The following is a 26,828-nucleotide window of genomic DNA, read 5'->3' as shown; positions in this document are numbered from 1 at the left end:
CTGACAAGCTGGTTAAGGGAGAGTCAGGTCGGCAGAAGGAAGCAGGCCGCAGGTGACAGGGGCCTGAAATGCGGAACTTGAGGAAACAGCTGCCAGAGGAGACCTGGAGACAGTGAAAGGAGGAGCCGAGATGACAGAGGGGTTCATGAAAACCATAAGGCAAAGGTCAAGGTCAAGGTCCCATGGATAGTTAAGTCCAGTCAAAGGTGACTATGGGGTTGCGGTGCTCATCTCGCTTTCAGGCCGAGGGAACCGGCCTTTGTCCACAGACAGCTTTCCGGGTCATATGGCCAACATGACTAAACCACTTCTGGTGCAACGGGACACCGTGACGGAAGCCAGAGCACACGAAAACGCCATTTCCCTTCCCGACGCAGTGATACCTATTTATCTACTTGCACTGCCATGCTTTCAAAATGCTAGGTTGGCAGGAGCTGGGACCGAGCAACGGGAGCTCACCCCGTCACAGGGATTTGAACTGTCAACCTTCTGATTGTCAAGCCCAAGAGGCTCAGTGGTTTAGACCACAGCACCACCCACGTCCATAAAGAGAGCCCAGGGAAAGAAAGGGCTGTGAGCATTGACCATGAGAGCGCAGGGTGGCCGTGGCAGCGGTGGAGCTAAAGTCCACTGACTGATGTGCCCCAGCCCACCAGACTGTTGTTGCAGGGATGTAGCAAATAATAAACTCTCCGAGCCACAAAAATGGCAAGCAAAGAGGAATCTACAGGGGAGTCTCATGGCACATGTTGAGGCAGTATCGGGTTACTTTTTTCCCTTCAACACAAGCATTCAAAATGCAGCCTGGTTATGTGTGTGTGTGTTTTTTTTAAGCAATTGCAGCTAAGGCCAAGAGTAGAGCTAAAGAGAAAGCAGATGGTGTATCGTCTGGCCAAGCGCAGAGCTTGCTGAAGATAAGGAGGAAAATATGAGTCACTGGCGTGTTTGGCTGCTGAACGATAGCCGAAGTGGGTTTAGATCGGAACATGAGACTGCGGGGAAGGAGGAGGAGGAGAGTTCAGCATGGGGAGGGATATATCGAGTAAGGAGGAGGCACATAATCGGAGACTTCAGCCTACTGGAAGTGCCTCCAAATATAGACACAGAAGGGAAATACAGCTCTGTCACCCGAGCTCCCCGGCTGGGCTTCTCTGGAGCTGGGTGTTAACAGCAGTGATCCCGATGTGAAGATGAACGAAGCAGTTCTGTGGCTGGAGCTGAACAGCCTGGGGTCTGGAGAGTATCTGGAGAGAACAGCCTGGGGTCTGGAGAGTATCTGGAGAGAACAGCCTGGGGTCTGGAGAGCACGTGCATTGTGGAAAGGACAGGAGACAAATAGGTTGGCTAAGCTACACCAGTATCATATGAGGGCCGTACAATCAAATTGCTGCGAGGATTCCCCTACAGATCGCCACCACTGCCCTCCCTGCAACCCCAATGGGTCAGTGCATCTGGCTGCTAACAGAAAGGTTGCCAGTTCGAGCCCACCCAGAGACATCTATGGCAGGTTTCCTGAATTGCAGGAGATTGGACTAGGTGGCCCCCGGGCTCCCTTCCAAGCCTACAATTCTATGATTCTGTGAACACTGTGCAGGAAAATTACAGCTTCTATCATCAGATTGAAGAACTCTCTGAAAACAGAAAAGACTGTTTATGGATGCGACGATAGCTGCACAGCTGTTACTGGCCCAGAGATGGAAAGAAGATAAAGTCCCTATCGGAGAAGAATGGCAGACTAAGTTGATGGACTGTGCCGAAATGGCAGAAATGACCGGAAAAATCAGAAATCAGGAAGACCAAAACTTTAATAAAGAATGGGGGAAACTTTTAACTTACCTTGGAGAACACTGTAAACAGTTAAAATCATTAGTGGGGTTGCAGTAACACTTGTAATGTAATGAGAACTATGGATGATATAAAGATATAAAAATTGGGATGGTTATTTTAAAAAAGATGCAGCAGAAAAGGTTCAATAATGGGACCCACGGAGGGGAGGAGGGAAGTCCAGGTTTTTGTGGGAATCCCAGTCTATGTAAGGTAAGAATGTAAATTTTAATATGTAAAACCAAAAAAAGCAAACTTGTCGGTAGGGGAGAATTATCTGCTGCTGCTATTTAGCACTTCTGTCTTTTAAAATATTGTCTCTGCCACCAGTTGCTTTCAAGAGAAATCAAGGCTATCAGTTTGGACTTTGTGCAAGGGCAACCCTCCCCACATAGCTTGCTGCACCCAACACCCACGCACAGCAGGAGATTCCACCGCCCGGTGTCTCCAGGGCAACGCCTTCCGCCTTGACCTTGAGATCAGCCACAAACAAGTTGCAGCAAAGCGACTGCTCCAGCCCCAGCCCTCAGCAGCTCCAGCAGAAAGGGAAGGAGCTTTCAGTTCCCCTTTTGATTTCGCTTTCCCTTGCCTCGGGCAGAACTGGGTTCGGGGCATTTGCATACCTTTTTGGCAGCACACTGAAAGCCTGTCTGCTTGTCCTCCATTTTGTACACTTCACCAAAAGATCCTGTGCCAAGCAAGCCTGGACATTTGGTCCAGTGGACGCCTTCGCGATACTCATAATCCACGGCTTTCAGTTTCTGAGGGATGGCAAGAGCAGTATGATAAGGAACAGGGGTCAAGGAAAGGGGGAAGAACTGCCAACGGCAGTGACAGGGGTACAGGGACATAGGCACTTCCGAGCCAGCCTGTTTAGCTAAAGTCATTTAACCCAAGAAACTGGCCACACGTCTACAGGTTTTCCCTCTTCCACCAGACGTTCCGCAGCAGTGGTTCTCAAACTTTTTTCTCTGGGCCAGACTTTCAGGATAAAAATTTGCTCGTGCCACACCAACTTTTTCATTGACAAGAAATACATTGGAAAACAAAAGGAAACAACTCCAAGCAGTGCTTGATCTACAGCACAGAACACAACTACTTTATAATATGATAATGGGACATCTTTTATGCAGCTACCTAAGACTATGGGTCATTCCAAAAATGTAATTATAAACCAGCCTCTTACATACAGGCTCAATGAGAGGTTTAAGCTTGCTTTTGCTGGCTAATCTCATTTATGTTAGGTCTTATCTGAGACAAACAAGCTCTCATCTCCTCACCAACACAAATAAGCGTTTCTTTTTTTCTGATGAGTTGAAAATCCCTGTTCACACCAATATGTTATGGAGAACGGTAGAATAGCCAATGCTCTTGAAGAAAGCTGTGGATACTGTTTCTGGTTGTCCCTGAATCTTCCTGCCACACCTGCCGTTCTCTCCTGCCACACCAGTGTGGCTCATCACACCCTTCTTGAGACTCACTGTCAACACCCCCCCTGCAAATACCTTAAAACCACTCTTGAGGAGCCCTGCTTCCAAAGTATTTTGAGATGTCTGCTATCTGTCCCTAAGCTTACCCATCGAGTGCAGGAGAAGGATTGTTCCAATGCTGTGCATTCATGCCATGTGATCACTTTCCTGCCCCCATAGCTCAGCTGGTTGCAGCATGGTGCTGATAATGCCAAGGTTGCAGGTTCGATCCCCATATGGGACAGCTGCATATTCCTGCCTTGCAGGGGGCTGGACTAGAATCAGCCTTTCTCAACCTGTGGGTCCCCAGATGTTGTTTAACTACAACTCCCATCACTCCTAACTAGCAAGGCCAGAGCTCAGGGATGATGGGAGTTGTAGTCCAACAACATCTGGGGGCCCACAGGTTGAGAACCGCTGGACTAGATGATCCTCAACGTCCCTTCCAACTCTATGATTTGTTGAACACTGATTTTATACATATGAAATAAACCAGAGGAGCAAGTCCCCTTTGGGCTGGTTTGTGATGGACAAATGCACAGAATCTGCACTGCTAAAGACCAAAGACCTTCTAGCTCAATCGCTGAATAGATGCACAGCAGAACCGTACCTTTCAGAAAGCAACACAGGTCTTCAAAAAATGAAGCAGAGACCACACCTTCAACTGGGGGAAATAAATATCCAGCTCCCTTCTAGCTATGAAAAGGATCTTGCTCAAATTGTTTGCAAAGACAGATTCCTGCAGTTTATACCACCACATGGAAAGATTTCCTAACTTTTCTGAGTAACTGTTCCCACTAACTTTCCTTTAAAAATTAAAAGTGCTTTAAAGCACGTAAAGAATATTGCTTGACAGGTAAGACCAAAAGGTCCATCTAGGCTAGGGCATCATACAGCCAGGTAATCTTAGGAACCCTACAAACAAGGCCCAGAGGCAATGCCATCCCCAGTGATATTCCCGTTAGCAAGTGTTATTCAGGCGCACACTGCATTGTTTAAATCCTAAAATCACACAGCTGTGAATTGGTCTAATTCTTTTGAAAACTATTTAACTGAGTGGCCATCTCCACATCGTGCATTAATGAATTCTAGAAGCCCGCTGTGTGTTCCGTGAAGAAATACTTCATTTTGTCCATCCCAAATCTAGCACCAACCAATTTCACTGAGTGACTCAGGGGTTCATTGTTACTACTGAGGGCCAAACAAAGTTCTCTCTCCACACCAGTCACAATTCCAAACTCTTGTATCCCTCTCTGAATTCAGCTTTTTTTCCCCTTTTCCTTTTCAATCTATAAAGCCTCAAATGCTTTGATTTCCCCTCTTAGGAAACATTCTCTTGTGTGGGAATACCCAAGTTAGATGGGTCACCCAAAGTGGCAGCTCTTCCCCAATCCTACATCATGTATGCAGGACATCAGAACACTTCTGGTCTCTGCCCATGTGTGGTTGATGGTCCTTGCCTGAGCATCTCCCCTGAAGCACGGATTGGGACAGGGGGTACAGGCAAACCTCTCACATCCAGGCTTCCTCCCTAGCCCTTTTGTGCCTTACACACTTCAGTTTTTACTTAATTATCTGTGAGCAACAGGCAACCCCCCCCCCCCGGCTGATCCCAAAATACATCCTTCATCCCCATTGTCAACTTCTGCAGGGGTCCTTCAAGAGTGAGCATCTCCTACTGTTCCCATTGGAGTATTTATCCACTTTTACCCCTAACAAGTAAGATCAGGCGCATGCAGTGATACCCCACAGTCCTTTCCCTCTGCTTTTCTAGACAGCAAACAGTTATTTTCTTCAGAGCTGCCAGGAGAGGCACCTACTCTGACAGAGTTCACACATCATGAACAGCTAAAGGGTGGAGTACTCTTGAAAGCAAAGTCCCCGTCCTCCTCACTTAACTCCTATCTCAGTGAAGAGCTTTAAAATCACATTAAAAAGAAGTCTCATCTACTGAGAAATATATATCACGTACTGGAGCCCTTTCTAAGCTATCCCACTTGAAACAGCATGTGAAGAAATTACCACTCATCAAAACCTCCCTGCATGTGGAGATCTAGCATGTCAGGACAAAAGGCAGTAGCCTCATTTTTTCCCTCTTAGGCCTGACAGTTTGCAACGCTGGGTTTGTTTTTGTGATGTCCCCCACACAAGGGAGCCCTCAAGCAAGCAAGCCCTCACTTGCAGCCTCGAGTGATACATTCCAAGGAGGCTGTAACACAAATTATTTCCAAACGTGTATTAGTCCTCCTCAGAGTAGGCCCAATGAAATTAATCAGCCCAAGTTAGTCATGCCCATTAACCCCAATGGGTCTACTGTGAGCAGGACCAGTACTGAATGATGATGATAATAATAATAATAATAATAATAATAATAATAATAATAATAATACAGTGGTGCCTCTGGTTGCGAACGGGATCCGCCCATTCGCAATCTGAACAGAACGCAACCCACGTCTGCGCGTGCGCAGGTCGCCACTTCTGTGCATGATGTCATTTTGCGCATCTGCGCATGTGCGAGCGGTGAAATCCGGAAGTAACCCATTCCATTACTTCCAGGTCGCCACAGGACGCAACCTGAAAACGCTCAACCTGAAGCAAACGTAACATGAGGTATGACAATAAATAATAATAATAATAATAATTTATTACTTCTACCCCGCCCATCTGGGCAGACCTCCCCAGCCACCCAAATAGCACCCAAACTCTGGTTCTGAAGTTTAAACAAGGCCCCAGGTGATGGGCGGCTCTGGTCCCTTACTTCCCAGAACATGGAATCTACCCTGAGGAAGATGCCATTGTCACCCCTAGCTTCAGCTTTTGCGAAGGCTCACCTCTATAAGCAGCACCCCTTCATTTCCATCCATCCCCTTTGGACTCAATCCACCTCCTTTCCAGGTCTTGGCTAAACAAGCTAGGTTTCTTGGTTCTCCGAGGATTACACTTCCCTTCAAGGCATCCACCAGAAATTCTTCCATGGACAGCTTGTCTGAGATGCTTTCTGCAGGCTGGTGGCTACATTTGGAGAAGCTCCGCTCCAAGCTCAGGCCTGAGAGGCGTTGCTCACCATCCACACAGGAAAGGTCATCAAAGAGATGGGTCCTCAGAGGGTTGAGTTTCAAGGGAGGAAAGAGGTCACTGTAGCCACAGAAATCAAGGGGGAACTTCCGATAAGGGAAGGGGTGTGGAGTCTCTGACTGAGGGGTCAAAATGTCTTGTGTGTGGGCCTTCCAGACATGGCTCAGGCACTGAGCAGGGCTGATCAGCTTGTGTAATTCTAACTTTCCTCGATTCTTCAGGTGGTCCAACCTGCCAGCAGGTAGGGCTTGTTTGGGTTTCTCCAAGGGGCTGAGATCGCAGCCCAAATCCTTGCATGACTTTGAAAGCCAGGAAGCGCTACTGAAGAGGGTGTCCGAGGGCGAGTCATCCTCCTGGAAGTAAAGGGGGAAAGAGTTACATCAAGGAGGGAATGATTCTCTCAGCAGGGGCTGCTCCCAAAATACAAGCCTCACTGACAGGGCCTGGGGAAGAAATTATTTCAAATGTTTAGGTGCCAGGCCAAAAATGCATTTCAAAATTCTTTGGGGCCAGATTCCGGGTTTCGGAAGGTATCGGCAAACCAGTTGCCTGGGATTTCGTTTGTTCTTACTCCCAAGAAAGTCCTATAGGTAAAGGTAAAGGGACCCCTGACCATTAGGTCCAGTCGTGACCGACTCTGGGGTTGCAGTGCTCTCGCTTTATTGGCCGAGGGAGCCGGCGTACAGCTTCCGGGTCATGTGGCCAGCATGAGTAAGCCGCTTCTGGCGAAACCAGAGCAGCGCACGGAAACGCCGTTTACCTTCCCACTGCAGCAGTACCTATTTATCTACTTGCACTGGTGTGCTTTCGAACTGCTAGGTTGGCAGGAGCAGGGACCGAGCAACGGGAGCTCACCCCGTTGCGGGGATTCGAACTGCCGACCTTCTGATCGGCAAGTCCTAGGCTCTGTGGTTTAAGCCAAAGCGCCACCTGCGTCAAGAAAGTCCAATACCTGGGCATGATTGAAGAAAACATAGAAAAGGCCTTACCTGCACTGGAATTGGCGTGCAGCTCTCCTGCTCTGGGGTTCTTGGCTTGTGAGGTGGGGAGGCCGACTCTTTGTGTGTCAGAAGATGGGATCTTTTCTTTCGCCGTTTCTTCCGGGACTTGCCACGATGCATGGCTTTCCTGTAGGCTGGGGCGATTTTGCCCTCAGTTGCGTAGGCCACATTGTTGGGGATCTGATCGAGGCTACAAGACCGGCTGGCACAGAGAAGGGTATTGCAAAGGTATTTTAGTTTAAAAGCGGCAGCGACAGAACACGGCCTTCTCTAGCTGAATTGAAAACTAAGAAGTATAAAAGGAGAAGTTAGAAGAACCTCTAGATCCTAAGAACAACGAAGCCTCTTGGCCACAAAATGGAATTCCATTTTGCACAACGCCTGGCAATGGATTATACGAGACACTGCATTAACAAACAAACAAAAATAGTGCGACAAACACTAATTTTAATTTATGCGACCTAAGTTCATTTTTTAAAATGTATATTTTGCACCGTCAAAGTACAAAATACATCTCTCTCCTTTACAACAATGTTTTGGGGGTTAAAGGTGTTAGTCTATTGGGAGTGAGGGGGCTGCAATGCTGAAAGAATTGCCCTTATTCTGAATTGGCCTTGTTTGACCTCAGAGGTGTAGTCATGTTTACCATGTGATCTCTGATTGGCTAGGATCATTCTGGGAAGGAGAAGCAGCCCTAAAAAGCAGTGGGAGTGAGACAGTGGCTTCACAACAGCCATCAACAACTATGGAAAAGCAAAAAAAATTTTGATTTTTCGGTAGGAGACATTTTACCCTTTGTACCAATACGCAATTATTTCTTACACACACACACACACACACACACACACACAGGGATGAGTGTTCAGCTCAACCCCATGTACTTTGTGCTTTTATCAGAACTCAGGTACAAAATAATACACAATAACTTGGATGTTCCCTCACTCTGCAGCTTCCCATCCTTTCTATTACTTAAAGCATTCAAAGTCATTGGCTTAGGCCTCGTTCATACCTCACACTATTCCAAACCACAGTTTAGTGTGTGATTCCCCTGCTGTGCTCAGCTAAGCCATAGCTTGGACTTGGCATGTCATCTGGGAGCAAACCTTGGTTACAGATTATGATTAGAGAGAGCTGAGCCACAAGGCTAGGTTCAAAGGACACACTAAGCCAAGCCATGGTTAAGTTCAGCACGGTGCAGCAAAAATGACGGCAGGAGCAAAGGAGCCATGTTCTCCATGCAAGCCTGCATAAAACACACCAAGCCATTGTTTGGCTCAGCATCACATGAGAACTAGGCCTCATATATATTAAACTCCATTGTGAATATTGGGTATTCAAAGCAAATCCTGTTCCTAGGATACAGGGTTAAGATGGAGTAGAAGATGCATTCTAGAATCAAAGTTCCCGCCCCACAATGCAATTGAGATTTGTGGCTCTTTCTGTGTTACAGGGGAGACCTTACCTGAATCGTTTGGTGTCAGCAAGAAAAGGCCTCTCAGAATATGTAGGGCTGAACTCCTGGCTGATCTCACCTGCAGGAGAAAGCAAACAAGGCCAATACAAGCCAGGGTGAGGCAGGAAATGCCAGAGTCATACCATCTTCTGGAAATCAGCTTTGCTGTAGCGAAGGAGGATGTCAAAACTTAACTCCCAAAAGAGCCACGAGATCACCAAGAGGGACTGTTGAGTATTCTGTTTGAGGAGATGTGGGGAGGAATCACAATTCTGGATGAAAAAATATGCAAGCCAGAATCCAAATAACTGAATATTTGGTATCAATGTCCATGGGAGTTTAGGATTTGTGTCTGGCGGGGAGGAACATGCTAACTGCTTCGCAAGCAGCTTCAAAATTTGGAGTGTTTCAGGAGCTGTTTACAATACAGCATAGGACGGCTCAGTGGAAAAAAGGCTCCTGGGCATGGATAAAGTAGCCCTGTTTTAACACTTCAATTTCTCTTGTGCCTCATAATTGTTGATCTTTCCTACGGTATTCTAACTAAACCGCTTGTATTTCCCAGAATCTGAGCCCCAGAAGAGTTACATCTGTTTGGTTTCTTCTATTTACTACTGCATAAAATGTTATTCTGACATACCAGCTCCTTATATCTCAGCAGTTGGGATCCTCCTGCTATGGCTGGTGAGTGAAGCAACAGCAATCATGGGGTATGTCTGGTGAACAAGTTTCCCATTAGTTGGGCTGATGGGGTTGCAGGTCTGCTAGAGGACTTTGATGCAGAAAGCTACAGCTACAGCTTCACCCCCAGCCACAATCCAATTTTAGCCCCCCATCCACTCAGCGTTGCAGCTCCCCACTTACATTCTGCCTGGGCAATGATGGAGATGGAGGCTAAGCTCCCTTTCCCACTGTCTTCCTTGGCAGTTCCTTTGGCAATCACGTCGCTCAGAATCTTCCACGGTCCCTGGAACACATTTTTCTCTGGATCCTCTACTTTGCAAACACTGCTCTTTTTCTCAGTCACCACCTCCTTCGGTCCTTTATCCGTAGGAAGCTCCTTTGGGTGCCCAACGGTAACTGGAGCATCTTGGCAAGCTATTTCCATTACGGCCATCTCCTCCTTTTGCTAGAAGGCTGGAAGATAAATCCCACAAAAAAGAAGAAGCCATTAGAATAGATGCCCTCTCTTCATAGAACCATAGTACAATGGGGTAAGGAGGGACCCTTGAGAACATCTAGGGCAACCCCCTAAGTGCAGGAATCTCAGCACATGGTCCAGAATGTGGAGACCACACACTACAGTGGTACCTCAGGTTACATACGCTTCAGGTTACACACTCCGCTAACCCAGAAAGAGTGCTTCAGGTTAAGAAATTTGCTTCAGGATAAGAACAGAAATCGTGCTCCGGCGGCACGGCAACCGCAGGAGGCCCCATTAGCTAAAGTGGTGCTTCAGGTTAAGAACAGTTTCAGGTTAAGAATGGACCTCTGGAATAAATTAAGTACTTAACCCGAGGTACCACTGTATTGAGTTCTCCTTCCCTCTCACAAACACACTCATGATGTCTGATAACAGGGAGTATTCACTAGCGGGGGAAATATGCAAGGTGGTCCCATGACACACATGCGGACCACAGACCTATCTCTCTCACTTGCTCATAATTCACGTGTCCCTCTCAGGCAAACCACACATGCACACAGGCCACACATTCCTATCTCCCCCCCCAACACACACCAGCTATAAATACATATCTCTCCCAAGTCCATCTCTCACATATGATGGGCGCCTGCAGGAAATTGGGGGGGGGGGATCAGGGGAAGTAAAATGCAGAAAGGGTGGAATGGGCTAATTTTTCACAAAAAAATGAGAAGGATCGTGCCTGTATGTTTTGCCTCATATCTCAGGTTCTAACTACCACTACTACTATTTCATCTTTATTCATTATATGCCACACATCTGACTGGGCTGCCCCAGCCACTCTGCAAGGCTCCCAACAAAGTATTAAACACACAATAGAACCTCAAACATTAAAAACTTCCCTGCAAATGCTAGGACCTTGCTTAAAAACAAAATGGGGAAACTGAGGGTTATGGTACATGCTGGGGGCAGCAAAGAAGGCTTTCATGGGCTCTATGGTGCCCGTGGGCACGGGATTGGCAATTCCTGTTGAACAGGATGCTTTGGGCAGTGGATAGAAGGCAGCTGTTCCTTCCTGTTCTGGGTGGTGAGAGGGAAGGATAGGCACATTCTCCCTTTCCTTCCCCAACCTCCATTTTCCTTGCTGTGTTGCATCACATTAAAAGGTTCAGGTCTGGGCTGGTTGCCAGTCCTGACTGAGAGCATTATATTGCTATTTAGCGTGGGCGGGTGGGTAGGGGAAGACTCTGGGGAATAAGAAACCGGGAAAGGCATTCAGGGAAGTGGGGACAGTTCTCCTATAGCATGTGAGGAGGAGCTTTTAAAAATCTCGTGGCACATTCCTCCTCCAGACTTCGCTTTCAGGGCATGCAATTTTAGGGAGGCCAGTTGTCTCCACCCTCCCACCCCCGGTCTTCCATCTTCTCAAATGATGCCCTAATACTCCATGACTCAAATGCTCTCAACCAGACCTTCCATCTCTCTCCCCACTCCCACCCCCTTTCTGTCCTTCAACATTCACTGTTTGAACCAATTTAGACCTATCGACTAAATTGGAAAGCTCACATAGTGTGCTATATGTTTGGTTCCTTTCAGACCCCTCCAGGACCCCCCCCCCAACAGTGCAAACATGAGAATACAGTGGAGAAATAAAACAAGGATTTAATGCACCTGTGACTGGGCATCAGTGATGGGTCATCTTCCCTGCAAACGAGGGGGAAAGTGAGGCTTGTCACCAAATACTGATGGGCATTTTGAGCTATGTCTTGCGCGAAGTGTTTCAGTGCAGAGATAACATTAAGGTTTTTTTATATTCCATATTTGGTAGCTTTCAATGGCATACACCTCTGAGCTTTGGACTAAGCGAGCAGACTCTCTGTGACAGGGAAAGGAACTGCGGGGCACACTGCTCTCTTAGCCACAACCACAGCTGTATCAAACCAATCTGGCACCCGGCCTCCTGACAGCAGAGAATCTTTTCCCTGTTTCGCAAGGCTCTTTCGTGGCAGGGTGCCGGCCAGTTTTCCGCCTCTCCTTTGAGCTTCACACTAGCAAAGGGCACTTCCCTGTGCTTCTGATGAGCCAGAAGCAGAATGGGGGAACCTCCGGACACTGCATCCAACTGGAGTGGGTCTTGCAAGAGACGGTGTTCTGTCTCCAGCTTGCAAGCCTTGCACAGGCTGGGCACCCCTGTCTGCCACCACTTCCCAGCACAGGCAGGTTTCCAGACAGGCAGAGGTGGTGTCGGCTGGCTGGGGAGGGTGTGGCAGAGGCTCAATGAAGGGCTGCACACACACTTTCTCAGTGCTCCTTCCTCCTGACCACATACACAGTACAGCCTTTTTTCTGTTTTTAGGAAGTCTGTCCTCTTTAGGCTGTTTTTCTTTTCTTTTAATGCACTTCTGCAAACCTTGGGGTTCCCTCAAACAAGGAAGATACCTCTGTTTTTTCACTGGCCCTATTTTGGCTACAAAGCTGTTATTGGGGGAGCGGTTTAGTCCCGTATTGTTTATTCTTATTTAAACAGTTTATATATCCCTTAACTCCCATGGTTAATAAATGGTTTATAAAAACGCAATGCAAAAAAAGGAGGAAGTTAAAACTATAAAATCTCTATTAAAATGCCTGATGGATGTTGGGTAGGGAGGGGGGAGTGTCTGACTTCAACTGGAAGGGAGTTCCATAAAATTGTGCCCTCAATACTAAACTCACAGCTCCTGGTGGATACAAGCCCTGCATCCAAACTGTGGGGGACCACCCCAAAAAACATCGGTGATTGGGCAGGGATATAAGAGATTGGGCAGTCCTTGCAGTATCCTGAACCCAAATTGTTAAGGGCCTTGCAAATTAATACAAGCACGTTGAACCTGGCCTGGTAGCATATAGATTTTTGTTGTTGTAGGTGCGGTGGTTGTTTTTTTAGTCTCTATAAAATTTATTTAATTTTCAGGTTTTGAAATTTACAAAAATGGTACTGGATACCATGATGGTCTATGGGATCAAAAGCCACAGAGAAAATGAGAAGCTGAGTCAAACTCCGGCCACAATCATGCCCTTGCCTTTACCTGACCAGCAGCGCTTACCCTTCCACAGACTCCTTACGATTATTGTTTCGTAGACCATTTTAAACCTGCCTTTTAACTTCAAAAAATGCCCAAGGAAGTTCACAATATAAATGAAATTAAAAATAAGAGCAGCAGTAAAATAATTTTAATTTTTTTAAAAATCCGCAGATTAAAAACAAATTCAGATTAAAATGATGGGACAAAATGCTCCACACACTGGGGAAAGTATCAAATGCTTGCCAGAAAAAGAAGTCTTCACACCTAGGCACCTTTCCACCTGTGACCAACACCCTTGGCCCTGCTGAACTTGCTGCTTCAAGGTCACAGCTCACCTTGATTCTTCTGGCTTCTACCTCCCAAGGCTGCTTCTTGGCTTTGCACCAAGTGACAGCCTCTGTCTGAGAGCCTGCTTCTGCTGCCATCTCTGTTCCTGTAATGAACGCCCACGGCCCATTTCCCAACACTGATAATGCACTCTGGGCAGGATCTCCTCCTGTGTTCTAGTTGCAAAGCTACCAGGTATGAATGGGGAGCCAGCTCGGCCTTTTTTCCGCTGAAGCTTGCCTCAAGTGTTTCCAAGTCCACTTCGTGCAAGGATTCCCTTCTGTGTTTTGAGAAGGGAGAAGTTAGGCCTCAAAAGTGAAACCAAGTCATCTGATTGCCATATACAGTAGTTGCAGGGGGAACCGGTGAGGTCCTCACAAATCACCACTTCATTTTAGTAAGGCCTCAAGCCTCATCTTCCTGAAAGAGAACAGGAAGCAAAGGCCCTCCTTGTTAAAATAATATTTAGCTGCCCTTCCTGAACCTATTCAGGAAGATACAACGAACAATAGGGTGCTGTTTCGGGGGTGACCTTATCTGCAGCAGGGAAGAAAAGCTGCTTCCTCTCTGCGAGATGCTTTTTACCCAAAATTGAAAGTCATTGTACCCTGTCCCAAGGTAACCCCTGCCTACCCAAACAAAGAATCCTAAGGTGCCTGAGCTACATATGTGTCAAAAGAAAGAAATAAAACACTTGTGGCACTTTAGAAGTGCTAACAGACTGATGAAGAGGTGGGCAACTTATCGGTCCATGGTGTGGATAATCTGCCTGATGTCAGCATCCAGATAGAGACAAGGATGGGCAGAAATGCAGACAAAAGTGATCTGGATGAACACATCCAGAATCAGAGATCGGAGAGGTTTCCATTTAAAATGCTAGACAACTGCATCCACACTTCCTGAAAAAATACAGGTGGCGACCATTTTGCTTGCATTCAACTGATGCACGGGTCGTTTTGGAACTGGAAGAGGGCATAACGGGGGGGGGGGGCGCATAACGGGGCAGGCTTATGCGTGCTCCACCAAATCATGTGAATGCCCAGAATGCTGCCCCTGCACAAATGGGGAGTTGCCTGTACACAAATCAAAGCACAGCCACCCTTCAGCATTTGCACTTCTTTGAACTTGCAGTTCTCTAACTAATCCTCAGTTATTATTTTTTACAAGACTATGTGTATTAGGGGAAAGTGTGCATTATATCAAGGAAACTGCTTGCAGAAGTGTGTGCGTTTGTGTGTTAGGAGAAATGTACACCAAAATTATGGCAATTTTTTTGGTGAGGAGGTTCCTTTTCCAGGTCAAAACTGATGTGCAATTGTGAAGAACAAACCTAAAACTGGAAAAATGATAAAACAGATAAACCAAAAACAACAAATTGATCTATTAACCCTAATTGGATTAAAGGTTGTCCTGTTAAGAAAGAGGTTGCTCCATTTCATTTTTACTTAAATAACAGCAACCATGGTACGTGGGAAAATGGTATGTTAGTCTTTTCTCATCATACCACAGACTCAATGAAAGCTGCCCCTCCCAGAGCTGTTCCTCATCATGGCAACTATTTGATTGCAGGAGAAGACCAAACCACACATTTAACATAGTGTATAGTTTGGCCCTGAGTCTACAAGGACCATGTACTGCTAGCATCCTATTGCTGCATTATTAATCAAGACATGGAAGCTGAATTTGCAAACCACCAATTCTGGAATACAGTACTGTATGTGCTTCCCAGCCTGTGTTGCATTTTTAATTTTACACATCTCAGACAGAAGCAGGCAGGAAACATCTGGCAAGCAACCACAGCAGCAGCTGTCCATTCATCACCAATGAGGTATTTGAAACTTTGTGTTGTATCCCCGCCCCCGTTAAGAGAAAATGTTTCATTCCAGAGTACAGTAATACAAACAATTTGTACCTTGTATCTATCTTGGCAAAACTGCATCTCAAGCTTCAGCAATTTAAACACTGAGGATTGCTTTAAGCCAGTCACAGGGTGTTCCAAAAAACTACAATTTCATCTTTAATACACAGTGGACTTGAACCCATGAAACCTTATGCGGCAATAAAAGTCTTTAAGGTGCTGCAAGATTCTTTGTTGTTTTAACCCTAGGTTTGTAAACAATTGATCACCTGGGTGATCAGGAATTGTCTCCAAGCAACAATCCCTCTTGCTGTTCTGGCTTCTGAGATTCAGAATATTTTTTTTCTTGTTTTCCTCCTCCAAAAACCAGGTGCGTCTTGTGGTCTGGTGCGTCTTATAGAGCGAAAAATACGGTAGTTTGTTTTCATCCTCAAAGAAGATATGTGTCAGCTGGTGACTTATTTACAAGACTAAACCATATTCCAAATTTCTCAAAATACATCCTGTAATGCTAAGGAGAAGCACCAAGCAGACACAGTATATGCTGGATTTTAATATACACAGGAAAGCTTAAAATGCTATTAGCAATATTTTAAGACTATTACATTTACAGTTTTGTTTTTTAAATGCAAATAAGGATTGGCATGTCTTTTCATTGCACAGCACGTTGCCACATATTTGTAGGGGGAAATGCATGGAACTGGAAGCCAAGAGAATATCAACCTGTTAGACTCAGACTGACTGGACATCACACCCACAGGAAGAAAAACAAAGTATAATAAGCCACTGAAGCTTCAACCACAAGAGCATAAGAGGAGGCTTCTGGGCCATCCCATCCAGTCCAACATCCTGTTCTCACAGTGGCCAACCAGATGCCCATGGGAAACCCACATGCACAGGAGCACTCTCCCCGCTTGAGGTTTCCAGAAACTGCTATTCAGAAACAGCATAACTGCCTCCAACCACAAACCACAGAAACCCTACCAAGCCCTTCTGTGGTCTCTGAAACTCTACCAGGCACTATCCAGACCATATTACCACTTCAGCATTAACTTTGATAGAGTTTTGTCCACAATGAACAAAAATGCACTTCTGTCCTTATGCTACAGCAAAGTTATGAAACTCAAAGGTCCGTACATTTTTTTGCTGGCCTTGGTAGCAAAGGCAAGACCTGTTATCGTTAGGATCCATCCCTCGCCATTGGCACAATTTTCTATGCCTGTTTGCCGAAAAGCCGCATTATGTTCTATGGGGCTTACACACCTAGGTATCTGTGTACAGGATTGCAGTCCTGACCTCACACTGGTCCTCCATGGGAAGTCAAGGACAATTCCCCTTCTGCAGCTCTAAACCTTAGGTGCTGGGGGAAGGGATTACAGTGGTACCTCAGTTTAAGAACAGTCCTGTTTAAGAATGATTTGGTTTACGAACTCCGCAAAACCGTAAGTAGTGTCCCAGTTTGAGAACTTTACCTCAGTCTAAGAACGGAATCCGAATGGCAGAAGGGCACCAGCGGTGGCAGGCCTCATTAGGGAAAGCGCGCCTCAGTTTAAGAACGGTTTTGGTTTAAGAACGGACTTCCAGAATGGATTAAGTTCATAAACGTACCACTGTATTATTAGTAGTAATAGTAACAGCAGTATACCACCCTGTACCTGTAGATCTCAGGGCAGTTCACAACATAAAATGACAATATGAATGCAAAATACATAATAAAAATAGAAACAAAAACAACCCAATAAGCCACAACACAAAGCAGCCAGTCCCAACTTTCCTTTCTGGGTTGTAGACATAAAGAAAAGCAAGTATCTTTTCTATCACTATGCTGAGATCTCTGAAGGTCAGTGCAATTGAAGGGGCTGATTTCTCTACCCACCCACCCAAGTTTCCAAGCTAGAGGGGAATGTTGGGGCTCCCCTTGCCATCGCTGCCTTTGGGCAAAAACTACTGTGGCAAGAATGGCAAACAGAAATGTAAACCCAAGGGAGAGAGATGCATCTACCTCTTCCAATGACACTCCTCCTCAAACCTACAACCTTTTTTCTTTTGATAGGTCTTTGGCCCAATTGACAATGCCTGCCTCCCCTGTTTTTGGGGCTGTGTTAACTGCTACACTTTGCCCAATTTTCTTGAATGCATTTATTTTTAATTTTGATTTAATCTATATTAGACATTTCTAAAAGAAACTGAAAGCCAAGGTAAAATGCTTTGTAACTATCAAGCCTCACATTTCTGGTGTAGAGCCTGGCAGGCTACTAGCTTGCTATTTGAAAGCTACAGTAGACAAGAAGAAGCCTGTTAGTCCTGGATGAAAAGAGCTGCTAGACGAAGGCATATGGGCTATGCTGTTACGTTTGGGCTAAGTTAAACCGAACAAGGTGTGTGCAGGTATCCTGGGAAAGGGCAAGTAAAGGTTCAAAGCACACAGGAAATAAACTCCTCACATGCTGCTCACCAAGGCTTACTGGGAGGCATAACTTGCTACGTGCTGGAAGGTGCATTCAAGCTTATTTTCCTTTTTCCATCCCATCCTTCCTCCAAGTTCTCACAGTGGCACACATACACGCCTGCAAGGGAGGTTAGGCTGAGAGGCACCCACATGGCCCAGGGTCATCCTTTAGGGCTCTGAAACCAGTCAACCCAAGTCTAAGCCCACTGCAGTCATTACATATTGCAAGGATAATACCGAGTGGTTTATTTACAAAGCGCTTTGTACACTCCTCTTGAGTGCCCAATAAGGTGCTGTGCAGGGAGAAGAGACCTATCTATCTATACAAAATATGCACACGGGGGAGAGGGGGCAGCAAGTAGCAAAACAGCCTGCCAGCTTTTAATTCTGTCAGCTTCCTCCCAACTTTAATTCTGTTAACTTGGCTGACAGCTCCATCACAGAGCAGGAGACTCTTAAATCTCAGGGCCATGGGTTCGAGTTCCACTCTGGGCGGAAAAACTCCTGCCTTGCAGGAGGTGGGACTAGACAATCCTCGGGGGTCACTTCCAACTCTATAAATAGTCAACGGTTCTAAATTCTCAACAACACTGGGATATTAGCTCCGCCCAAGGCATGATAGAGAACACCAGGAAAAGATAGACATAATATTTTACAAGGACAGGAAGAAACATCACAGACACACAGGAAGAACAAGGATATAGCTTGAATGCTTCACCTGCAGGTTTATAAAACATTTAATGTGTCCATACAAATGGAAGTTGTTAATATTGGAGTTGTTGTATAAGGGATTGCTATTTTGACTGGAGCGTAACTGAAATTAATAAGATTTTGGAATGCAGAAATAAAGTAAATCATCAAACCATCAATTCTAGCATGCAGGGGGGACACCGAAATTATATGATTTGGCATCTGAATGATTGGTACTAGTAATTGTATTCTAATTTGGCATTGCTATAATGAGGCTATTATTGGATTACTGTAATTGAAAACTAATAAAAATTATTTTTTTAAAAAAAATTCTAAATTCTCGTCCAGAGACACTTAGGAGGTGGGAACGAGAAACGCTAGGCCACGCTAGGCAAGCAATAGGTGCGGCAAATTAGGACTCTGCACCTGGCACGGGGGGGGGTTAGCTTGAGAGAGCTGCGGTCCTTCCTCCAGAGACTACAACTCCCATCATCCTCGGCCGCCGACCGGCGCTGCTTTCGCACAGGATGGAGGAAAAAGAAGTCTAGAGGAAGTTTTGGCTGAGGAGCGCAGAACATATATACACATACACACACACGAACATACCCCTCTAAGCCGCGAATAGCGGGACCGGGCTGAGGGCTGAAGAGACGAGATGCAAACCAGCGGGAGAAGAAAATAAGTTTTTTTTGGGGGGGGAGAAGCAGACCCCCCCTCGCGCACACGGGAGAAGCAACAGCTTCAGGAAGCCGAAACACACCCCTTTAAAAAGCAAGGTGCGGCACAAACCAGAAACCCACCTGTCGCGGGGTTGAGGGGAGAAGAGAAAAGACCAACAGCAGGCACTTCCGGCCTCCTTCCCTCCTCAGGCACGGACTGACAGGAAGCTTAAAAGCGGACGCCTCAGGGCGGAGGGGCAGAGCCGGCCACGCCCCGCTATCCCGCCTCCGCCCAATCAGACGCCGCTATTTCCTCGAAGCCACGCCCACTTTCTCCCACGCTGCTTCGCGCCTTCCCCCCGTCCACCTCCCTGTCTCAGGGGAGGGGGTGTGGGACAAAATGGCTTCAGGGATAAGCCACGCCCAGGCGGCGAACAAGGCCGGCCGTGACGCCACCCGCGCGGGCGTGTTCCTCCTCCCGCCCCTTCAAGGCCCTCCAATAACGCTTCCTCCTTTCTTCCTGTCTCTTTCTGATTGGTTCTTAGGAGCTGCCCGTGATTTCCTATAACTACATACTTTGGCTGCGGGTAAACGCAGTACAGTACTAAGAAGAAGTGCTGTTTTTCTAAAAAAATGTTTAGGGGTACTCTCATTTTGACTCAAGACAATCACCATTTTATGGTTAAAATCGGGAAAAATAAATGCAGTAAATGGACAAAAGTACAAATATTGACAAAATGTTTAGGGGTCTGCGTCCCCCCCCCCCAGAAAAAACCCCAATAAAATAATAATGGCTTGAGGGCATTATATCCGGCTGGATCTTTTTCAATAAATTGTTTTCTCGCCGGGTGTGACTCGAATTCAGAACGGGAGTGGCAGGATGTTAGTCTTTCCCAGAAAACACACACACAAATTACTATGTAAGACAGTTAATCTGTTAAAAATGACAAGCAAGGACTGTATGATGACTTGCACATGTAAGCATATGGTCTCAAACTGACTTTCTCTTATATGCTGCTTTTTGCGACAATGGCGACTGTTACTACTGATCCTAAGCTGAATAGCTTAGTTGCCCAGCCCTGCTTCGGATCCACCACCAACTACAGAACCGTCCCTTCCCGAACCCACAGCTCTCAACTGCCTCACCTGCAACATTCAAAGCCTTCAGCATTCCACCCTCACTCCCTCCTTAACGTTCCCTTAATAATTCCAATACAATCGCCTTCGTTACCCTGTTACACTGGTTTTCAACCAGTGAGCCGTGGCACCCTGGGGTGACTTCCAGGAGCGTTCAGGTGAATCCTGAGTGGCTGTCCTTTCATTAACCTGCAGCCCAGATCTTCCTGCTTTCTCTCTCTTTCTCTCCGAGGCACACTGAGGGAGAGCCGGCAGCTTTAACTTGCAGCCCGTTATCTTCCTGCATCTCTTCCCTACCGCCCCCCCCCGTTTATCTTCTTAAAATATCCACACCCACCCACGAAAAAATCCTCCCCAGCTTCAGTAACTAACAGTTCCTCGGTTTTACAAAAAGGGCTTCAGAAATAATGAAGTAGTTTGATGGTGTGTGTGCCTGGGTGGGTGGGTGTGTTCTATAAGGAGGAATTTAAAAATAACTCTGAAAGTGGGGTCTTTTATGTTTCTCCTCCTACCCCAAACACCCCTTCCCCCATTTCTTCTCTACCTACCCTGCAGGTAACCCCCACCCCCCTTAACAGTTATCCAGCTTTGTTAGGGTTGCTGTATTTCAAAAAGTAAAAACCAGGACACCCCAAAGTTGTTGAGGTTTGACTTGTCTAAGATCCAGGACAAGGCACCGCCTTTCAGAAATTCCGCCCAAACATCAATTCCATCTGGGAAATCCCAGTAATGGCAGCCCTAATTGTGGGGACAGGCAGAATGTTGTGGTAAAGGACCATGTCTGCATGTGTGTCCTGTGCTGTGTGTTTGTTGCTTTCCTACCCCACAGTAAGAAAGCATTTCTGCTGCTGATCTGAATCTTGTTTTGCCCTCTCCACCCCCAGATATACTCTAATTTTGGGAAAGCTTGGGGCTGCCCTGTGAAGTATGTCAGCTCAGCCCTCAGCAGTGTGCTCCCACTTTACGCACATGCCCACTGGCTGTTACAAGACTAATAATAATAATAATAATAATAATACTTTTATTTATACCCCACCCATCTGGCTAGGTTACCCCAGCCACTCTGGGCAGCTAAAGGATGGAGGGGGGCCCTAAGATGCACTATGATCTCAACCCACTACACTTTGACACCCCCCTTTATTCTTTATTATTAATGCAGCTGCCTGACAACCCAGCAGCCTGGCCTCTGTTTTCCAGCTGATGTCACAATGGGCAGGTTTGCAAGCAGGCATCATATTGCCCTGAGAGAGGGATGCCTGTCATTCTGATGGTGATACATTTGCCAAGGCAAGTGCTGCCCATAAGTGATAATGAGCAGGAACTGTGAAGGTAAGAGGAGCTCAGATGCCAGGTTCTTGGGCTGGGGAGGGACCCTGTGCATTGGAAATGGAAAACCAGGAGGGTGTTGAGTGTCACAGGATTGCGCCTTGACTTCAAGGGGAATGTTGGGCAGATGGGTTTTGCTCGTGTTCAAGTGCTAAGATTGCCACACAGGTTTTCCCACATACTGGATGACAGGAAGGGACTCCCCTAAGAACTGTGCCAGGCAAGGAATCTCTGGGCTGGCTTATGAAAACCACACCTGATTGAGCACTGATTGAGTCCATTAAGCTAAGATGTAATGAATTTAAAATAGAGGAGTAATATGATGAATATTTATGAACACAATGTTAGAGTTTTAAGATAGCAAGAATGATATCATGCATGTGACTGAAGGAAGTCACATGGGTATTTGGGTAAATGGTGAGCTGGGTATAGGGTTTAGGGTTAGATGTGGGGAATCTGTATATATAATATTATATATGTAATGTATAATGTTGAAAATGTACGACAACTAACATGTAAAATGAAATCAATAATAAATAAATAGAGGGAGGAGAAAAAAATAAAAATAAAACCACACCTGTGCGTCCTAGGCACATGAGCCCAATGGAAATATGCATGAGCCCTAAAAGTACGCTTTGTGCACAGTCTATGGTTTTAAAGGAAAGGCCTCTTAACAGACCTTATCTGGCACAGGGCAGGAGCATAGTGAGATTTATTTTGTATTATCTGTTTGAACCATCACTGTGTGCGACCCTTTACAAAGAGGCTGCTGTCCTGAGCAGCTTAAAATCTTTAATTTGGCACAGGGAAAGGTTGAAGGTCCAAGGTTGGCTCCCGTGTCCTGCCAAGGTCTGTGAGTTTAGACTTCTGGGTACCCCGGCATTTCCCATATATGATCTCTTTCTTTGCTTTTATTTTCCTTTCTGTCTCCTAGGTCCTAAGGCATGAAGGTCAGAGAAGCTGCTGTGGCGGCATGGACAAGCTGAGAAAGGGGAGGCCGCCATACTTCAAAGTGGCATCTCGCAGGTGACGGGCACTGTGATTTTTGCAGCAGGGAGAGAGTTTTGCTGCATGGTTCCCTTTCCGAGTTTAGCCCCCAACCCATGCAGGTATAAGGTGGGCCATATTGGACCTGAGAGTTTAACTGCAGATGGGAGGAGGAAACCATTTCACAGCCATCACCAGGAGCCACTCTGCCCCTGTGTGGCTGCTGCTCGAGGTTGCTGCAAACACCTGGGTTGGGCCACTGTTTCCTTCTGATTCTCTGCAGGGATGTGTTCATGGGGGGTGGGACTGTAGCAAATAGCCCCTTAGCAGCAGAGATGCTTTGCTCGCAGAAGATTCCACCCTTTGTATGAAGCATTAGGTAGCAGATTGCGGGAAGATTTCTATCCAGTGGTGGCTGGTGCCCACTGTGGTTTCCCCATTCACACGTGCAAGCCTTCACTTGAAGTTGCAGTGATATATGAAGCAGCTTGCCTCATCTGAACATCAGCTGCCGTTACAAGTTGAGCATAACTGGAGAATGGAAGAAGTAGAACCTTTCTACATGAGATCAGAAAGGAAGGACTATAGTTCCTTGAGAAGTTAGTCAGCTAGGCTTCCTTTGGAAGTTATGGCATGTTAATTCCGTTGGATATCCAATCCCCACATATACCAGGAAGATACTGTATCCTGCTTCCTTTGTGGGGCCACGCTTCCAGAGAATGGTCTCAGTCTCCAGCTCCCAAGATGATGGGCAAGACGACAACCAAGCTATCCATGCAGTTCTTGGCTGCCATTTCTGGATGCCAGCGAATCCTCAAAGAAAAATCTTGATCCTCGTGCCTCTTCTCCACTGCCCCTTCTCTGTGTGGGCATGGCTCCTTCTCTGACTTCTGCTGCAACCAGATCTTTGGTCCAGAAACAGTGGCTCAACTTTTCTCTTCTGAAGACAACAGCGGGGAGCCCAGCCAGGCTAGATAGCTGACCATCTCAAGGCGGAAACATTGGCTTCTGAGTGAAACCGCCCAGGATGTAGCAGAGCCCACCCCATTTGCACAAAACTGGGGAAAGGCCCTGAGTTCCTTCCCATGTCCTCCACCATCATGGCCCAGACTGGTGCTAGCATGGCTTGGAGCCAATGTCTCCATTTGCTTTGCAGCAAGGGAAAGCAGCAGCCTTGCTTTGGGAACCGCTTCTGTTGTCCCATCCTCATCCTGGGAGAGACTGGAGCCCAGAAGAAGGACACCAGACTCAGAGGTACTGGGGCAGGAGGAAGGAGGGTGTCCTTATGAAACACATAAGAAGAGCCTGCTGGATCAGGCCCATGGCCCATCTGCTCCAGTATCCTCCTATCCCCGTGGCCACCTAGATCCATGGGGAAAACCTGTAAGAACCCTCTTTCCAGCCGTGACTTCCAGCAACTGCTATTCAAAAGCATTATTGAAAGGTTGCCCTTTCTGGATCCAAGCACAGCCCTTCCATGTCCGTGAAGGAATCTGCATGGAAACAGTTTTATGTCTGCACATCTTTCCCGCTGCCCCTTGTCCTCGTGGGCATGGTGCCTTCCCATCTGCGGCACCCAGATCTTTGGTGCAGAACTTGGCCCCTGCACCCTTACTAAAAGGACAGTTCCGACGTTGGCACAAAAAAGTACTCCCTTTATAGACATAGCTGTCAACCTTCCCTTTTTTTTGCGGGAAATTCCCTTATTCCAGCGCCACTGCTATCCCAGATTGTTAGATATCCCGTAGACTGTCCCCGGGACAGGTGAGGCTGCTGATCCCTTATTTTCAAATCTGAAAGTTGACAGCTATGTTTATAGAGGTGCACCGTTGAAATAATATAGGTTTGTGCATGTAATACGTGTATCAGAATGAAACATCAGGAAACCCTTTGCTCTGGAGGAAGATCTCTGTGTGTGGAGAGAAACACTCGCTTGAGTGCTCGTTTCTGGGTGGATTTCCCCTTTGTCTAGTCCTCCCCTTCATCCTATTTGCTGGATCATATTTCTGAGCAAATTTTTTCACACACACACCCTTGTCTGACCCTCCCTCCTCCCAGCTTTTTCATTTCTACTTCATTATTTTTGCATTTCTCTCCTCTCCCCACCGCCTGTCATCTGGGGAAGGGAACAGTGTATAGGGGGTAGCTGGATTCTGCCCCAATTGCCGGGAGGAGTCCACAGAGGCAACTGGGCCAGAAGTTTGAGTTTCCCGCCCTTTTCTATTTTTTTAAAAAAGGTGGGAAACGCCATTTTGTTTCAACAGCTCAGCCATTTTGTGGGATGCCATTTTGTTTCAACAACTTAGCCATTTGGTTCTCCTCCCTCCTGCATGTGAAACTGGAGGGGCTGTTCAACTGCCTGCTGGGGAGTCTTCTTATGGAGACCCCCAATGCTGTCACCCTCTTTCAACTGCTCAATGACCTCTGAAGCTACAGCCTCGGGGAAAGCGGAGAAGCAAAAAAAATGGCGGCCAGTGTCATCTCTGCGCTGCTGGCCTTTGCCCAAAGCTTTCCCCACTTCAGAAACACAGTAGCTCGGCCGGAGTCTGCCTCACTCTGGCCAAATCGAAGCGAAGATGGTCTCATCCTCGAAGACTTGTAGTCTTGAAGGGGAAAAGGAGCAAACATGAAGTCAGCGATCGCAGCACAAGGCATGGGGGACCAGGACACAGATTTCTTACATAGTGGGAAGAAACCATTTAAATGCAAAGAGTGTGGAAAGAGCTTCATGCAGAAAGAAAGTCTCAGATCTGCTAATATTTTAAATTTAATCCCTGGGTCGTCCCCCCAGTTAAATTTCGATATGTCTCTTTGCTATTGTTTGAAGCAGTATAACCGGTATAGTTGGAAACAGAAATAGCATTTTCCGTGGTACATTCATCTCCAGCTGAAAGATTTTGATCCTTCCCCATCAAGCTAATTCTTGTTTCACCTCGTACCATACTTCAACATAGTTATTCGGATTTAGCGATGCATTTTTATTTCTTAACCAAATGCCCAAATATTTCACCTCACCCCCCCCCCAATGCCCGTTTTGTTTTGAAGACCATCTTTCTTTTGATGTGTCAGATTTTTTAGCCAGGAGAGAGAGAACAGGCCTTCTTTGCAGTGGCTCCCTGTCTGTGGAATGCACTCCCCAGGGATGTTTGCCTGGCACCTTCATTATACACCTGTAGGCGCCAGGCAAAAACGTTCCTTTTTAACCAGGCCTTTGGTTGATCCGATTTACATCCTATGCCCTTTTAAAATGTGTTTTTTGTTGTTGTTCGGGCGGCTATTGGGTTGTTTTTTATTTTTATTAGGTATTTTGTGGTTTTATATTTTATTCTGTGAACCTCCCTGAGACCCCCAAGTATAGGGTGGTATATAAATTCTAATTCTAATTCTAATAATAATATAAATTTTATTTCTCAATATTTCAATTTTTGTGACATACAAACTTCCAGTACAAAAAAAGTCCCATTTTATTTTTCCCTCCCCACCCCTTTCGTGGTTCCTTCAGTTACACTTTTCTTATTGCATCTCCTCAATAATCTATTTTTTGTTTACTCCCTCTTTATTTCTTAGTCAGTAGTTTTTAAGTTTTAAGGTAGTTTTTAATTTTAAGATAATCCTGCAAATGAATTTAATTGTTTCTAATAACTTTTCAAAGCTCACTCCATCTTCCATGTGACATCCCTGAGATCTTGACTCTCTCTGGTGTCGCTAGATCAAACTGATAAATTTTATTGCATTACCTAAACTAAACAGTTTTAAATGGATTTTGAATAAACGTGCAATTAATTGTTTTTTTTTTAATAAATGGAACGCCATTTTCTTCCAACAATTCAGCCATTTTGTGGTACGCCATTGTGTTCCAACAACTCAGACATGTTGTGGAATGCCATTTTGTTCCAACAACTCAGCCATTTTGTGGAACGCCATTTTGTGGAACACCATTTTGTTCCAACAACTCAGACATGTTGTGGAACGCCATTTTGTTCCAACAACTCAGACATGTTGTGGAACGCCATTTTGTTCCAACAACTCAGCCATTTTTGGAACGCCATTGTGTTCCTACAACTCAGACATGTTGTGGAACGCCATTGTGTTCCTACAACTCAGCCATTTTGTGGGACGCCATTTTGTTCCAACAACTCAGCGTATCTCTGGGAGGTCCCAACAGCTCCTAGAGATGTGTACGCTGCACCTTTTTTAGAGGGTGGGGGATTCTGGAGGAATCACAAACAATAGGACAATTCCTTCCTGACTAGGCCCAACAAAACTGTCACGCAAAGTCGCGAGGGAACTTTCCAAGTTCCCTGAGAGCTCCTCTCACTCAATCTTCAGGCAGGGGCACGCGGGCGGGCGGATTCAAAAAGTGGGGGACA

General features: G+C 46.2%; 1 protein-coding gene across 1 annotated transcript in view; it reads right to left on the bottom strand.

Annotated features, from left to right (window-relative positions):
* Positions 1-19,522, bottom strand: part of MAP3K14 (mitogen-activated protein kinase kinase kinase 14) — a 36,649-nt gene extending 17,127 nt beyond the window's left edge. The window contains exons 1-6 of the mRNA XM_053361331.1: positions 19,150-19,522; positions 9,687-9,959; positions 8,832-8,901; positions 7,358-7,571; positions 6,125-6,721; positions 2,448-2,585 (exon numbers count right to left, since the gene is read on the bottom strand). Of these exons, the coding sequence (XP_053217306.1) occupies positions 2,448-2,585; positions 6,125-6,721; positions 7,358-7,571; positions 8,832-8,901; positions 9,687-9,939 (1,272 nt within the window). The 5' untranslated portion in view covers positions 9,940-9,959; positions 19,150-19,522. The remainder of the gene's footprint in view (positions 1-2,447; positions 2,586-6,124; positions 6,722-7,357; positions 7,572-8,831; positions 8,902-9,686; positions 9,960-19,149) is intronic.
* Positions 19,523-26,828: the final 7,306 nt, after the last annotated feature.

The sequence above is a fragment of the Podarcis raffonei genome, chromosome 13 (assembly GCF_027172205.1).
Source record: "Podarcis raffonei isolate rPodRaf1 chromosome 13, rPodRaf1.pri, whole genome shotgun sequence".
Classification (NCBI taxonomy): Eukaryota; Metazoa; Chordata; class Lepidosauria; order Squamata; family Lacertidae; genus Podarcis; species Podarcis raffonei.
The sequence above is the reverse complement of the archived record's forward strand: the minus strand, read 5'-3'. Positions and strand labels throughout refer to the sequence as shown.